The 16,553-nt window shown below is 39.7% G+C and overlaps 1 protein-coding gene across 4 annotated transcripts in view; it reads right to left on the bottom strand.

The window, feature by feature from the left end:
* DCUN1D4 (defective in cullin neddylation 1 domain containing 4) overlaps positions 1-16,553 on the bottom strand; it is a 71,298-nt gene that overhangs the window by 23,008 nt on the left and 31,737 nt on the right. For 3 of the 4 annotated variants that reach the window (XM_027544482.1, XM_027544483.1, XM_027544484.1), the window contains 3 exons: positions 13,579-13,670; positions 6,181-6,251; positions 1,395-1,486 (listed from right to left, as the gene is read on the bottom strand). In XM_027544482.1, coding sequence (XP_027400283.1) covers positions 1,395-1,486; positions 6,181-6,251; positions 13,579-13,670 — 255 coding nt within the window. Of the gene's footprint in view, positions 1-1,394; positions 1,487-6,180; positions 6,252-13,578; positions 13,671-16,382; positions 16,420-16,553 lie in introns of all 4 variants that reach the window. The other variant, XM_027544486.1, reaches the window with a different exon arrangement.

Here is a 16,553-nt window from a genome sequence, read left to right as displayed (position 1 = left end):
TTGCAAAAGGGTGATTTGACTTTTACCTAAAATGCATGTGTCATCAGATAATAGTTGTTAGAGGAAGAATGTGACCGAAGAATCAGAAGTCCTAGGTTTTCTTCCTACCCCTAATCCCATCACAAAGCACATACCCCTTTGAAACCTCTGTCTCCTCATTTGTAAAATGGACAGGATGACGTCTGATCTGTCAAGGTAGGTGTGAGGATCAAATAAGAGAACAGTGAAAAGGCCTCATAAAAGTGTACTAAAGCACAGTGAAAATAAAGTACTGTTACCAACGACAAAGGGACAATGATATTAAAAGTTGACAAATTTCTAAATTATTTAAATAAAACCAGTAAGCCACTCAATTCCAATTTTAATACAAGTCTATTATTCCTACTTAAAGTAAAAAGAAAAAGCCATTCCAAGTACTTTAGATCAGTTATTCAATACTATCCCAAGAATTAGCACTTCCTCTTTTAATATCATTTCATCATTCACCTCATTTGTATCTTTCAGTGGATAAAATGACAATTTATGTTTTCCTGAGTGAAACTCTTAGCAAACACACACACACAGACATACATGCATGTAAGCACAAAGGGAATACATAAAACCACTGATTTTTTCCTCAACTCTGCACCAAGTAACATCAACAGAATCTTTATTATTATTAATTTTTAATCACTAGAGTAATGAAATTTTAAATTTTCACAAAGCTATGTGAGAATATATTGAATAAAAGATAAATATCTTCACTTGTAAGTTACACTTCACTCAACTGTTCTCACCAACTATAAACCAGATGCTAACACTATGATTTTAAACCTATGCTGTCGAACATGGTAGCCACTAAACATACACAGCAACTGGGCACCTGAAATGCAGCTAATGAAGACTGAGATGTATCATAAATGTAAAATATACACCAGATTTCGAAGATTCAATATGAAAAAAAAAGTAAAATCGCTCAGTGATTTTTAAAATATTGATTAATGTTAGGATGATAGTATTTTGGATATTCTGGGTTAAGTAAAATACATTAAAATAAATTTTACCTGTTTCTTTTTCCTTTTTTTAATGTGGCTATTAGAAAATTTTAAATTATATAATGTGGCTCACATATATGAGAAAAGGATGATCCATTTCTATTGAGCTGCTCTAGAAGAATACTAAAATAAACAGTGTACATTATATAAAAACTTCAATTGCTAAAATTTATCCATAATAGCCCTCTCCTCCACATATGAAAATGGGGCTTGGCCTTCATACCTGTAACCACAGATGAAGCCTGCCCAGACCCCCAAGGGGTCACCCAACCCAGATGAGGTACCAGAGGGAGGCCATCAGCCAGGGGAGAGCAAGGACCCCCACTCCCATCCCCATCCCAGGGCAGCCTCAGGACTTACTGTAGAGAAGTCATTCCTTTTAACCATTCCTGTAGAGTAAAATAACCCATATTTTGTGCATCCAATTTCCAAGCTAGGACAAGCATAACTACCTGTTTAAAACAAAACAAAGCAGAAAGACCAATCAAATCAGGAGAATAGATCTCAGCAATTAAATACATTAACATCACACCAAATGTTCACAGTAGTTTAGTCACTGAAATATGAACAGGGTAACTCGAAAATGAGTTTTAATTTGGCAAACATCTAGAAGTTTGATAATTCAGTCTGCTGATAAGGGTTTGGATAAACGTGACCTCTGTTGATGCCTGATGGTGAAAGTATAAAGGGATTACCTCTCCAAAGGCTGGCTCTGCAGTATCAAAACTGGAACCAGCAGTTCCACTTATGGAAGTTATCTCATAGATACACCTACACATGTACACAAAGCTGAACAGGCATCAAGACTTCCTACAGGACCATTTGTAGTAGTAAAAGACTGAGAACCACCAAATACCTGCTAGTAAGGGACGACTTAATACACCTTTGCTAAACACATTCTATACAAAGGAAAACGATGTCACTATTGAGACAAATGAAGTGGAGCCATCAACACAAATATGGAACAGTTTCCAAGACTTGAGTGAAAATGAAGAGAGACGCGCAGAACAGAGTGTTAAAACCCAACAGGTAGGTGGTGGGACAGACAGTGGACATATCTGTAAATTCAACTCTAAAGGGGGGGAGATGATTTTAATGTAGCCCAACATTCCCTGGTGGCTCAGATGGTAAAGCACTGCCTGCAACGCGGGAGACCTGGGTTCGACTCCTGGGTCAGGAAGATCCTGGCGAAGGAAATGGCAATCCACTCCAGCACTCTTGCCTGGAAAATCCCATGGACGGAGGGGCCTGATAGGCTACAGTCCATGGGGTCACAAAGAGTCGGACACGACTGAGCGACTTCACTTTCACTTTCTTTCACTTTCCCAACACTACACGTCTATGGCGCTGTGCCCGAAACAAGCACAGGCTGAACAGATTGCCACTCAGTCACTTCTCAGTGGGCACCATCCTTGCCTTTAGTGGGTCTTCTGAAACTCTGCTGATGTGAGCAACTGTGACAACTGGTTTGTGGCACTGCTCATCACTTTTTCACTTAGATGTTTTAGAAAAAAGGGTGGCACCAAGATAGTTATGGAGAGTTTAATAAATACCTGAAGGTATAAAAGACAAAATTACATTTTGAAGATGCCTCCAGCTGCAAGCTCTTTGGGGTTCTTACACAAGGACAGAGCTGAGGCCTTCTAGATTAGGGAGAGAGGAGGAAGCCCTCCTACCTCATCTACCTCAAGACCCAAGGCAAGATGAGGAGTAACTTAAAAACAAAGCATGCCATTCCTGGCGAGGTGACGAAGCAGGATGGGGCCTTCCTAGGACCAGCCTGCCACTCTGCAAGGCTGGCAATCTCTGGATAGTCACTCATACAGAAGGGAACTCGAGTTCTCAACTGGAGAGCACACATACCCTGAACGGCTGTATGTCTATTTGTTGTAATAAAAAAAAAGGGCAATGGGAAGAAAATACATGTTCCTGTAATACAGTTGGCTGGGGACAAGCAAACGTGGCATTTGGCTGGTAATCTCATTTCTTTACACCAGAAGAACTGCCCCACACCATTAAACTACAATCTGGGTCAGATGGTGCCCAACTGGGTCAGATGATGGTGATAATGAGAGGAAATCAGGGTGATATAACATAAAAAAATGAGGCAAGCCAAGACATGGAAGCAACCTAAATGTCCACAAACAAGGGAATGGACAAAGAAGACGTGGTACATATACACTTTCTAATTCAAACCTGATATGTTCTCAAACAGTATCTATACTCAATCTTCTATTAGAAAGATTAACTATTCTGCATAAACACTTGATAAGTTAAAAAAAAACAAAACAGTTATGGCAAAGGAACACACACACACAGTATGCATGTAATGAGGCCAAACAGCCAAAGCAGTTGTCACAATGGGAATTTCTTTACACAAAACAGACCTCTCCCTAGGACAGCCAAGAAGAAGCTAACTAAAGAACTTCATCATTACCTTAGTAAATGAAAGCTGACCTGAATTTTACAAGCCTGCTTAAATTTCATAAGCTATAAATATCAGGCAAGGGGAGGATTTTAAATACTTAGAAGTGCTCACTTATCAATATAGATAAGCCTTTAAAAAAAACTATTTCAGTGTTTGTTTTTCAAACAATTTCTAAAACTGGGATGCATCCATACCTGATGGCTTATCAGATTTACTTAACATTTTTCCCTTTAAGTGATGAATAAAATAATAAAATTTCTATTAGTGGCATCTTAAATTGAAATACAATAATAAATACTTTGGAATAATAGTCTGAATTGGGTCTTTTAGTCTTCTATGTGATTCAACATTTCAAGATTATTTCTATTCCTACAGAAATGGAGAACCAAAGACTCATCATTACCAAAAAAGATAATAATAGCAACTATTTTTTTATTGAGTTCTGGTATTTGGGGGCTTCCCAGGTGGTGCCATTGGTAAAAGAATCCACCTGCTAACGCAGGAGATCAGGGTTTGATCCCTGGGTTGGGAAGATCCTCTAGAGTAGGAAATGGCAACCCACTCCAGTATTCTTGTCTGGAAAATTCCATGGACACAGGAGCCTGGCGGGCTACAGTCCAATGGGGCCACAAAAAGTCGGACACGATTAAGCGACTGACACACACACTCACTGGTATCTGGGGATGAGGAACTTTAAAGAGCTGGGCCTTGCTAGTTTTTTGCTTAGAAACAGCTGCAGCACTCCTCCCACCCAATAGGCCTTTCTCCCCTGAGAGCAGATGCCCACTTAATCCCTCTGACACCTGCGGCCTGACACCTCCCAATCTCCCCACCATCAGGCCCTGCTGCCCACCCCCCAGATACATGCTGACTGCCGTTCCCTGGGTAGAAACTTGGGACTCCTCTGAGCCAGCTCACTCTCGCCCCTCTTATACTACCCTCCAGAAAACACTTGTCAACCTTAGCTCATTCCCTGTCAGAAAACTTCCTTCTTGAAGTCAGTGAAATGTTCTTTTCTGTCTACGTTCTTTTCTGGCTATGGACCAGATTAAGCACAACACTACTGACCCAGCTGTCCCCAAACCTTTGCACCAATCTGAATAATGTATCAAGACATCTGAACTACAAAGATGGCTTAAAACTCAACATTCATGGTATCCAGTCCCATCATTCCATGACAAACAGATGAGGGAAAAGATGACAGATTTTACTTCCTTAGGCTCCAAAATCACTGTGGACAGTGACTGCAGCCATGAAACTAAGACGCTTGCTCACAGGACGGAAAGCTATGACGAACCTAGACAGCATATTAAAAAGCAGATATCACTTTGCTAACAAAGTTCTGAACAGACAAAGCTATGGTTTTTCCAGTAGTCACATATGGATATGAGTTGGACCATAAAGAAGGCTGAGCACCAAAGAATTGATGCCTTCGAATTGTGGTGCTGGAGAAGACTCTTGAGAGTCCCTTGAACTACAAGATCAAACCAATCAATCCTAAAGGAAATCAACCCTGAATATTCATTGGAAGGACTGAAGCTCCAAAACTTTGGCCACCTAATGCAGAGCCCACTCACTGGAAAAGACCCTGATGCTAGGAAAAACTGACAGCAAAAGGAGAAGAGGGCAGCAGAGGATGTGATGGTTAGACAGCATCATCAACCCGACAGACACAAATCTGAGCAAACTCCAGGCGATAGTGAAGGACAGGGAAGCCTGGCATGCTGCAGTCCATGGTGTCGCAAAGAGCTGGACATGACTTAGCAACTGAACAACAACTTGAACTAGATCACATTCAAATTAAAAATACAAGGCAAAAATCAGTCCAAAGGCTCTTTAGAAAATTTAAAGTGTTACTGGGAGGAAGTGGGGAAGATATAAGGCATAGAAATGGTAACAAAAAATGTTTAATAAAATTTCTTTGTGAAATCTCCAGGAGCATGACCTATCAGCATGGGCACCAGGTTATCTCACCAATACTCTGATGAAAGGGATGATCCCTTGGGAGCTCTACCAGTGTATAAATTCATTGAGGATGTAAGAAGTATTTGTTAAACTGGGGGCTGTAATATTAAACTGTACAGCTAACGAGCCAGGGCATTTATATACTTTTTCATTTTACAGTAAGACAGATGTGGGAATAGGAAAAATATTCAATAATAACATGATGATAAGAATTAGGCAAAAATAATTAAGCATGTAAAAAACTTCTAATTGAATTTTTTAGGGGAAATACTTAGGGCTTTTACACTAAAAATCAATCACTTTCCAAGCTAAATTCAACTGGAAGTGAAAGCTGTGAAAAATCCTTGATAATTACAACCTATTCAAAACTCTTATAAATAATTAATTATTCAAAGTCCTGGACAAACTCTACATTAGGCTGGAACAACCTCAGAGGAGGACAAACAGACACAGTGCCACCAGTCCCCAGTTATCTGTCATCGGAGGTCCACACGCACACTCCACTTTTTAAACGTCTAGTTCAGTTACTTGATCAGTGAAATTAAGAAATTAAATGAGAAAAAAAATGACTAACTGTAGTTATACCATATCAACTGCAAAAAAAGTTCTGCTTTACAAACCAATTCAGAATGGAACTTATTTCTTAGATTGCCTCATAAAAACTAACATATCCTTACTTCTTTACTGTTGCATTATTTGTTGAGAGACAAAATCAGATCAACTGATTTGCCCAAATTAGTAAGTTAGACTTACATTTTCTGGCTCGACACCAATGTCTTCACAGAATTTCTCCATGCCCTCAGGACCTACAACATCATCAGTACCTGTGATGAAATGCAATTTATATAAAGTAAATCTAACCATGTACAGATACTATTACTACTACTGTAGCATTATACTGTTAAAATACTTATTATTAAGATCAAATAACACCTAAAGACCATAAACTCTTTCTGAAGGAAGAAATTACCAAGTGTAAGTTGAAAAATATTCTAGAATTTAAGTTCTATCTTTAAAGGATTCTGCTTTGCACAATCATTTACATCAATTTATGGCCAAGTCCTTCAACCTACAAATAGATGTACATATAATTGATATCTAAAGATAAGGTTATAGGTATTCAATTTCTATTCTTTAAAGTAGCTTATAAATCTCTATTCTTATTTTGATAATAATTTCAACACATAAAATAAATTTTGGAAACACAGTAAAAAACCACCTAATATTCTTTATAAAATTAACTGGGAAGTAATATAATTGTCTCTTTTACACAGAAAAAAAAAATCAAGCAGTCTTTTTGTTCTACACAAGGCAATAGCCTTTTTTCACACTCCATGTTAGCTCTCTCTCTTCCTGAAAGAAATGTCCACACATCCCAGCTCTATTGCATCCCCACTCATTCTTCAACCACAGCAACTGTTTTCTGTTCCTCTCCCTCCATGGAAACTCCCCTTGCCAAGGCCACCCATCAGCTCTAATTACCACATCCAATAGACACAGTCCGTCTCTGTTTTATGTGGCTTCCCTGGAGTAGCTGGGATTATCCTTCCGTAGTGTCTCAACCCGGGTCACCACCTGAAACAGAAGGCCTCATCCCGTAGCACCCTTCTCCTACATTCTCAAGAGTCAATCAGTGATCCAGTGTGCTGCCAATTTTACTTTCCAAATATTTCTTAACTGCTGACTTATCATGCAGACGTCACTCTCTCACTTAGATGACCACAGCAGTACCCTCGGGGTCTCCCTATTTCCAGAGCCTCACCCTGCTCTGACTCACCCTGCACACAGCCACCTGGAGGGTCCACCTCAAACATAAACTCCATCCTAGCTTAAAATCCTTTGATTTTAAACTCCCTGCTATCTATGGATGAAGTCCAAAGTCTCTGGCATATCAAATAAGGTTATGATCTATAGCCACCCTTCCTCTTCAGCCTCGTAACTTTCCACCTTCAAATCAAGTTTCCCGGAAATAAAAGAATCAAATAAATATTGCTGAATGAATAAAAATTAGGATCCAGAAATACCGACCCACGGTTTGCTCCGCACACACACCCTGACATGTGGCACTACTGCATGGTACTACACGGGGTACTACTCGTGGGGCCTCAGTCCATCTCCCTCTCCCCTCTTCTCATGTGAGCTCCTTCCATCTTGAAGATGGGAACCATACAGGCAGTCTTCCCAACTTCCCCACCCCCGCCAATGGAGGCCAGGCCAGGCAGTCCCCATGCAATGCTAGGAATGCTGTACCCACATTTGCATCAAGTCCCAGCTCATTTACCTTCCCTTCTAAATTCCAACAGAGTAAGAGCTATTAATTCTTCTTATAATCTCAACCTACTACCCTGGCATGAAGTAGTTGCTCCATAAATTTTATTGAATGAATGGATGGATATCAGAATACAAAAATCATTCTACAATCTTCCATAGCCTTCAGATGTACCAAGCTGCCAAGATCAGCAGAATCCATCTAAATGCCTTTGTTATTCAAATATTATCAACTGGGCACATCCTGGAGCTATCACTGTAGAAGTAGCTGATGAGGAATAATACATGGTCCCTGCCCACCAACATTGGAAATAAAGCACAAGAGTAATTTCAATACAAAGTAATAACTAGATCAAAGTATAAGGTGGTTGGTCTCAACAAAGCGTGACAATTAAATCCACCTTGCATGCTTATCGGTCAGTCCTGTGTCACTTTTCTCTCTTCTAGTCCTTGGCTTCTCTTAAAATCCAAACTCAGGCTCTTCCACATAATCTAGCCAGAGCGAATACTTTTTCTGCCTGCTTTATTTTCCTCTTAATCACAAATGTGTTATTTTATCACAAATAATTTCGTTTCACATAATTCAAATCTGTTACCTTTTTTGGGACTTTTTTTTTTTTCTCCTTTTGTTTTACATGTTTTTCAATGTATCCTTAATTTTGTCTTATTACAGGAAAATCAAATAAGACTTTACTTAATTTTTAATTTAGTTTTTTGGGCAACATTAATACATACAATGATATGAAATTTCAATTAAAAGTAAAACTGAAAATAAAAGTGCTAAAAAAGCAAAAGTTTTCCTTCTAACCTTTCCCTACACCCCAGAAGAATTTCTTTAAAAATCCTTCCTCAAATGAGCTATTTTATAGAATTTTAGCCACAGTAAATATATACATATTTATTTCTATAAGTTTTTCAGGCATTTCTCTTTGGCCTCCAGGTGCCCAACAATCATTTCATCTTCAATGAATGATTGTTTTTGCCTCCTCCTTCCCTGTATTTATGCCCCTTCTTTCTCTTATCTAACAAGATTAGCTAATAATCTCCCAAAACAATGGTAAATAAGAAAGAGTGAGAATGGGCACCCTCTCCTCAGTCTTGACTCAAGTGGGAGTACAGCTGGCATTTTACCATTTGGGTCTGTGTGTGCACATGGGCTTCCCAGGTGTCCCAGTGGTAAAGAATCTGCCTGCCAAGGCAGAAGACCCGGCTTCAATCCCTGGCTTGGGAAGACCCCCTGGAGGAGGAAATGGCAACTCACTCCAGTATCTTTGCCTGGAAAATCCCATGAACAGAGGAGCCTGGTGGGCAACAGTCCATGAGGTCACAAAGAGTCAGACACAACTGAGTGACTATACCACGTATATATGCATGTGTGTGCATATACCTACATGTGCACACTCATGTATATTATACAAATGATACATGAATACATTCATATGGTGAAACGTTCAAACAGAGAAGTCCAAGTGAAGTAAAGAGAAAGCTTGCCTTCCTCTTCTCCTTACCAGGCAGGCATGTATACTCTTGGGCCACTTTGCTATGTATTTGTGTATGTGCAAATATATAGTGAGATGTGGTTCTGAACTTGTTTATCTACACACATGGTTCAGACCGTATCCTGCTTTATTTTACCATCTGGTAATATTCCTGTGTAAACACCCAGCTGATATTCTGTACACTACTCCACTGTAGGTCACTGTGTGTGTGAATTCCATGTTTCGTAGTCCCTACCCTCATTCCACTACCGTTAAGTATTTGAGCTATGAGATTAAAGAGCAATGATATCCGATGGAAGTATCCATCTATTTCTAGCCTGCTAAGAGGTTCCGTTTGTAGGAACAGATGAGTTTTTAGTATCTACTGACAGGACTCACTGGAAGGTGGTTACACAAAGCTGAGGGGAAAAAAGGCACTTCACAATCTTAAAAAATTTTTGTCTTTGGTTTCTATACTTTGTGATCTAAAAAAAAAAACCTCTTTCTCTGCTACCTATTCCTGAGCCTGGCAAGCCACCTGCCCTTCCCCTGCCTGGGCACAGGGCCTGGGGGTCTCCCAGCTGGCTGTTCCATTCATACCCTCTCCAACCCCACCTCCCCTCCCTGTCAATGCTCATCACAGTGATGGCGCTTCTCCATTTGTCTGTTTACCACACAACAAAATGAGCTCAAGCACAGCACTTCGACCATCCACACGCACTCCATAGCCTGGCATGCAGCAGGCCCTCAAAGGTTTGCTGAGGTACCCTGGGCAGTGGTGACATTAAGTTTCCTATGCTTTTTTCTTTTTTTTCACATTTTATGCAATGCCATATGCATCTGTATATTTTATAAAAAACAAGGTTTTAACAGCATGGTTTGCAATGGCATGACTCATATTACTTTAATATTTTATCCTAAAAAAATTAAAACAGAGCTTATCAGTCAACATTACTTAAAGGCTACCCATAATCCTGTTATCTCCAATAACTTTTCCTTTTTTCTCATTATCATTCCCATGCATACATTTAGATCTATTTGTAATCACACTGTTCATTGGGCTTATGGGTGTACTGACACTATCATTTATCTGTAGAATTGAGCAATCTTAATCTAACAAAAGGGCTTCCCAGGTGGCTCAGCGGTAAAGAATCCTCCTGCAATGCAGGAGACACAGGTTCAGTCCCTGGGTTGGGAAGATCCCCTGGAGAAGGAAATGGCAACACATTTCAGTATTCTTGCCTGGGAAATCCCATGGACAGAGAAGCCTGGCGGGGAATAGTTCATGGGATCACAAAAGAATCAGACATGACTTAGTGAATAAACAACAATCTAACAAACAGGCCACTCGCTAACACAAAGTAGATTAAAAGTAGGTTTGAGGGAGATGGTTTAAAAGCTATGGAATGCCGCAGTGATATGATACTAGAGGTCATTTAGAAGGTAGATATACTGACAATAATCTAGAAAACAGCAGTCCTCCCACTTTCACTGCTATTTTAAGTAGGGGCTCCTACCTAAATATATTTAACCTTTTCATGACGGCCCAAGACCATCATAGCAGTTTCCATAATCGCACCACGCTGCATCACTGGGGCGAAAGGGGCCGCTCTGTCTCCTTCACCCACAGCCCACTGCTCCTGACCCCCAGCCCCACTCTGCTAAACCAAAACACAGCTCTGCTACAGGACCTAATTCAAAGTAGAGATGAAGAGCCTACAATCAGGACTTGCAGAACTTTTACAACTCACATGTGTGAGCTTCAGTGTGACTTAAATGTTGGCACTTGGGTACCTGCTCTCACCTCTTATTCTTAGATATATTTCAGAGGGTGAAAGCTATTAGATAAATTATTTATGTATAGCTGGTTATTTTAATGAAAAAGAAATGAGATTCCAGCTTCAGACAGAGGTCTAAACAAGACACTTCCCCAATCTTGCCCTCAGCAACACTTTCTAAAGTCAGAGGACTAGAGTACCACAGCACCAAAGTGAGTAAACCTATAACCACAGAGAACAGGACAAGAGCCCCAGTTGAGGGAGTTTCATTTATCAAATCTCTGAGAATCAGAAACTGAGTTGACAGGAATTTTAAAAGCCAAGAGGCTGTATCCTAAGAGGTGCAAAGGAGGGCTAGGCTCAGGCTACGGGAGGGCGGAGGGCAGAGGTCAGGGCAAGAGGTGGAGCTGAGAGCTCTGGGAAGAACGAAGGTCCATCTGTGTCATGGGACTGCACGGCCAAGGTCCCCTACCGCCCTCCACTCCACTCTGTTCAGTGTAGGGGTCAACCCACAGCAGGTGGCTATCTCCCAGGGACACAATCATCCCACAGGGGAGGGCCCTCATCCAGGCACTGGGGCCCGCACCTCACTCTCTGTTCCCAGACTGGCCCGGAGCACAGCCTGTCAACCTTCCTGGGGCCCCTCACCATGTGCTTTTCCTGAACAATACTGATCTACAGTTTTTATTCATGTGGTTGGGATATTACAAAATGAAAGCAGGTACCAGGTGGAGATTTAGTTATTCCCAATTTCAAGCCATTTTTCCTGATGAGATACAAAAGAAAAGGGAGGGGGGTATAAAAATAGGGAGCCATACCACAGAAACTTCTTGCAGTAATGAACCCCACAACGAATCACCTGGCAGGGGTCTCAAGGAACCTAAAGAATGTAGCTTAATCTTTATCCCAAATGTCACCTTTTTGAACCAGAGAAGAGCAATCAAGAAGGAAAAACTGTACTGTTTCCTTTTAAAGGAAAACAGAAGTGTGGCTTTTACTATGGAAAAATTTATATTTGCTTATAAAGGACATAACAGTATCAAAATGGCTGTGCGATGGTGGTGGGATTAAGTGTACTTTTTCTGTTTAAACTTTCCTTCTTATAATACATGTCATAAAAATAAATGTGAACCAATATAAGAAAGCAAGAGATTTTCGTAATCAAAGTGACAGGAACACGAGAAAATGCTCCATCACTCAGACCCAAGTACTGAACACCTGGAAACGTGCCGACTACTTTGACTAGGAACAAAGTGTCTTCAAGAGAGTCATGCTTTCAAGATGTAAACATGAAAAACAGATAAATTCTAATACCATGTGTGTTTACACAATGTGTCCATCCCTGCAAATAAAACCCAGCTCAAATTAGTTCAAGTGATGAAAGAGAATTCACTAGAAAGACACTGGGGTAGCTCACAAAAATCCAAAAGACTACAGGAAATCAGGGTCACATCCTTTCAAGTCTACCACAAGAAAAGAAAGACGCTCTTCTTCCAGTTTCAATCGGAAAACCCCAGGACATTTTCTCTGATGGTCCTGATCTGGGTTACCTGCCAGCCCCAGGAACAATCTTTGTGGCCAAAGAGGGCAAGACTTTTATCAGAAAAACGTGGGGTAGGAGGAAAACACTGGCCTCAGGAAGAATTCTCATTCTGATACCCAAGAAAAGGACATCAAAACCAGTTATGAGCAATGTCCTTCCTGTAAGAGTACAAAGAAGGTTATTAAGCTAATTAATCTAAGAGATGTACCATTTGCTTGTCAAACGGAAAAGCGGAGAAAAACACTCCAGGCAAAGGGACCACTGTGAGTTAGCTGTCTTTTCTCCCGCAGGTAGTAGGGGTTTTTAAGTGGGGTTAAGGGTGTAACAGATCGTTAGGGAATGACATGTGTGATCTGCTCATTTTTTTTTTTTTCTTCAAATTATAGACAACAGGCAACACATAGACCCTGATTGGGAGTAGAGACATATTGAGTAAATCGGTTTGAAGATCATTGAACTGTCAGGTGGATACGTTATGATAGAAATCTGATGCGGAAGAGGAACGGTAAAATAGCCTTCAGTTCAAACTTGCCTGAAAGTTTTTTTTTTCCCCTTTTTTACACCATACACAGCCAAACAAACAAACAAACCTTTTATTTCAATATTATTCAACCAGTTACAATAAACTGCAAAAATGGGATTGTTTTTAAGATATTTTAAATGACAAAACCAACACTGTCTGCCAAATGATCTTTCAAAATAGAGACACGATGTAAGAAATCCACTGCACCGCATAAAGGTTCAAAGCAACAAAGCCTATTTTAACTTGGATGCATGAACCATGCAGCCACCCCTTACCAGCATTTTCAACAGGTTTCCTAGCAATCCAGAGTACTTCTCCCAAGTACACTTCATCTTTTCAGTTCCCTTCTAGTGTTCTGAATTCTTTGGCTTAGCTGCTGGCTATAAATAGAACCTTTGGTGATTTGTTTCAACTGTGCTCCCTCTCGAAAACAGGAAGACACACATACACACAGACACACACACACCAAATTCGAAAAGTACTCATTTTTCAATTCTTTAGTTTCCTCTAAAGTACTCTGTATTTTTATGAGGCTCAGCCTTAGGTGATATGATTACCTACCTGCATATTCATAGAACCATTCTAAGCACCTCTTACTTGAAAAGGCTTCTTCTTCAGTCTTTATTCTAGTTGAATCATATTTTCTATACATGCTAGAAATTGAGAAAGGAGTTTTAGAAGTTATTTTAAGATACTGAGTTTTTTAAGTAACAGTTTTTATTCTTTTACCCAATAGATACCTAGTTAATAGGTATTTCACATACATTTAGAATATTCCACTTCTTGCATCTGGAAGCTTCACCTTTATAGTTTTAAACACAGTCATACCTAGTATAGAATTAAATGGTAAGCTCTTAATATACGTTTTTCTCTGATGAACAAATAGCTAGTAAAAACTGAACAGAACAAGTATCTGATATACACCTTTCTACCTCTCCAGCCAGAACCAACTATAGAACAATAGTGAGATGTAGCAAGAAATGTCACTGGTGTTTTCTTCAACTGAAGACCCTAGAATTCAATCGTGTTCCTGAATTAAGTTCTCCTGATGCCCATGTCATCTGAGTCAGGCTGGGCACAGGGCACGGTCTAAGGAAGAACCTGGCAATAGGAGAGACCTCCAAGGAACTTGTTAAGCAAATGAAAAGAAACATCAAATTATGAACAAGCCTCCAGGGGAAAAAAAACCTCAGGAAAAAGAAATACAGAGAAATCCTGGCTCCTGCCCTTCTCCTGGCGTGTCCCATGTGGAACCAGTGCGTAAGCTGGAGAACTGAGTCAGCAAGCACAGGGCCTCCTCCTGCACTGCTGTGACCCTCGTCAGGAATTCCTTATCTCATGATGACATGGGGCTGAGGAGCAAGACATTCCCTACTTGGGGAGGGGAAAAGAAGCAGTATCATTACAAATAGTGATTTCAACAGAAAAGTTGTAAGTTTTATCCCTTATTTATAATGAACATTTATGAATACAGCTTTTATTTACATAACATATAGTATTACACAGAATTCTTTTGAAGTGAGCATTTATTCATGATCGAGACTTTCACCAGGATATCTGTATATACTGCTAATTAGAGATTCTGGGTTTTCATACCAAAAAAACCCCCAAATATGTTATAGGGTATTAAGATACTGAAACCACAAACCACTAGTTTTGTATTTCCTCTATAAAAAGCAGCCATACCACCTGGAAACAAAGGTGGATACCGGCCAGGGGTTCAAAAAGATTTGCTCTAGTCCTGGGTTTGGACATTTCTATCTCAGCTCAAAGTCTGTAACTGGTCAATTAACTGGAGATCTATATAAGACTGTAATGTCTGAATTACTTGATAATATTCTACCTAAAAAAGGACACTGGAATAACACTCAGAAAAAAATAAATAATACATGTTACTACATGGAAGAATCTCAAAAAAACTATGCTAAGTTTAAAAAAAGAAAAAAGGGGCATTTCACACAAAGGTTCATTTATGTGAAATGTTCAGAAAAGGCAAATATGAAGACACAGAAAGTGAATTTGTGGTTCCCTGGGGCTGGGAATAAGGACAGACTGACTGTAAGTGGGCATCAAGGATCTAACTGGGGTGAGAGAAATCTTCTAAAACTGGTTTTAGTGATGGTTGCAAAATTCTAACTTAAATTAGTAAAATTACTAAGTTGTACACTTAAAACTGTACACATTGTGGTATGTAAATAAAGTTTTTCCAAAAAAGACCAAGAATGAAACTCAACTAAATCATCCAGCTATAGAATTAGCTCCCCATGCCCTGGGTGACCAATGAAATGCTATCAATGAGAGTACTTCATACCTTTCTGCAACTCAACTACCAGTTTTTTTGTGTGTATTAAAACACTGTATTTTAAGGAAACATAATTCTAGTTTTAAAAATAATAAGTGAGAAGAGGGGCATTATTTTATATTTTTGCAAATGCTTTAAAAATATGGCTTTATATTAGACTGTTCAGTTCTCATTATCTGTTTCTACATTCAGACTGTTGAGATATACTGTTCTGGTTGAATTAGTGAAGAAAATTCAGCCTTGTACAGACTTGAAACTGGCTTTATTACGCTAAAAGAATTTAGACAGTGAAAAAATAGTAAGTGCTACATACAACCATGCTATGTGATAACTAGAATTTAACAATTCCTTGATAATCATATCTGTACCACCAAATGGTCAAGGAGCTTGGCTTCATAAAGCTGAATCACTGGTCGAAATGGTGTTGTTGATTACTGATTATCTTCTAAATCACGGCTACAGTTTTCTCAGATAATACTTTCCACTCATTTGAGATAGGAACAGTGACACGATTTTCATGTTCTCAGAGTCCATCTCTCTAACCCTCTAAGAGTTGTAGTATATGAAACATCACAGCAAGAAAGAAGCAGAAAGATCTCATCTGATCCCTCTGATTATCAATATGGCAATTCAGGCCACATCAGTGAAGTGAAATGACCTACACAGCCAGATGGAGGAAGATAGGAAAAGGCAGAAAAGATTAAAACTATGATGTTTGTTCATTGTTTAAAAAAGAGAGAGAGAACAAAAGTGGCCATTAAAATCTGGCTGAAAGAGTAAAATGTCTAAAATAAGCAAACCTAACGGACCTTGGGAGTTACCCAAATTAGCAGGTCACTTGTCTGAAAGAGAAGTGGTTTCAACAGTCTTGTTTTTCATGGTTCCTAACAAATCCTCACTCTTCAGAGAAGGAACGTCAGCTCAGCTAATATTCCAGGCAGGCTCAGAGCACTGGGGACAGGCAGCTCCCTTCAGTCACGTCACCCAGGTCCTTGCAAAAGCAGCTATGGGAATCCTGCTCCTGTTGCAGGTAGGGAAACCCTCTTAAAGAACAGATACATACCTATCCTGAGGTCCTCAACGGGCACAGACAGCAAGCCCTTAAAAGGAAAGAAAGAAACTCTACACCAGTTTTGGTGATCAATGGACTAAGATAAAACTTGAAATTTCTAAGAACCCAGATTACCTAATTCGTTTTTATTTCATGAACCCACACATTAAGTATCACGGAATA

The sequence above is a fragment of the Bos indicus x Bos taurus genome, chromosome 6 (genome assembly GCF_003369695.1).
Source record: "Bos indicus x Bos taurus breed Angus x Brahman F1 hybrid chromosome 6, Bos_hybrid_MaternalHap_v2.0, whole genome shotgun sequence".
In the NCBI taxonomy this organism is placed as follows: domain Eukaryota; kingdom Metazoa; phylum Chordata; class Mammalia; order Artiodactyla; family Bovidae; genus Bos; species Bos indicus x Bos taurus.
The sequence above is the reverse complement of the archived record's forward strand: the minus strand, read 5'-3'. Positions and strand labels throughout refer to the sequence as shown.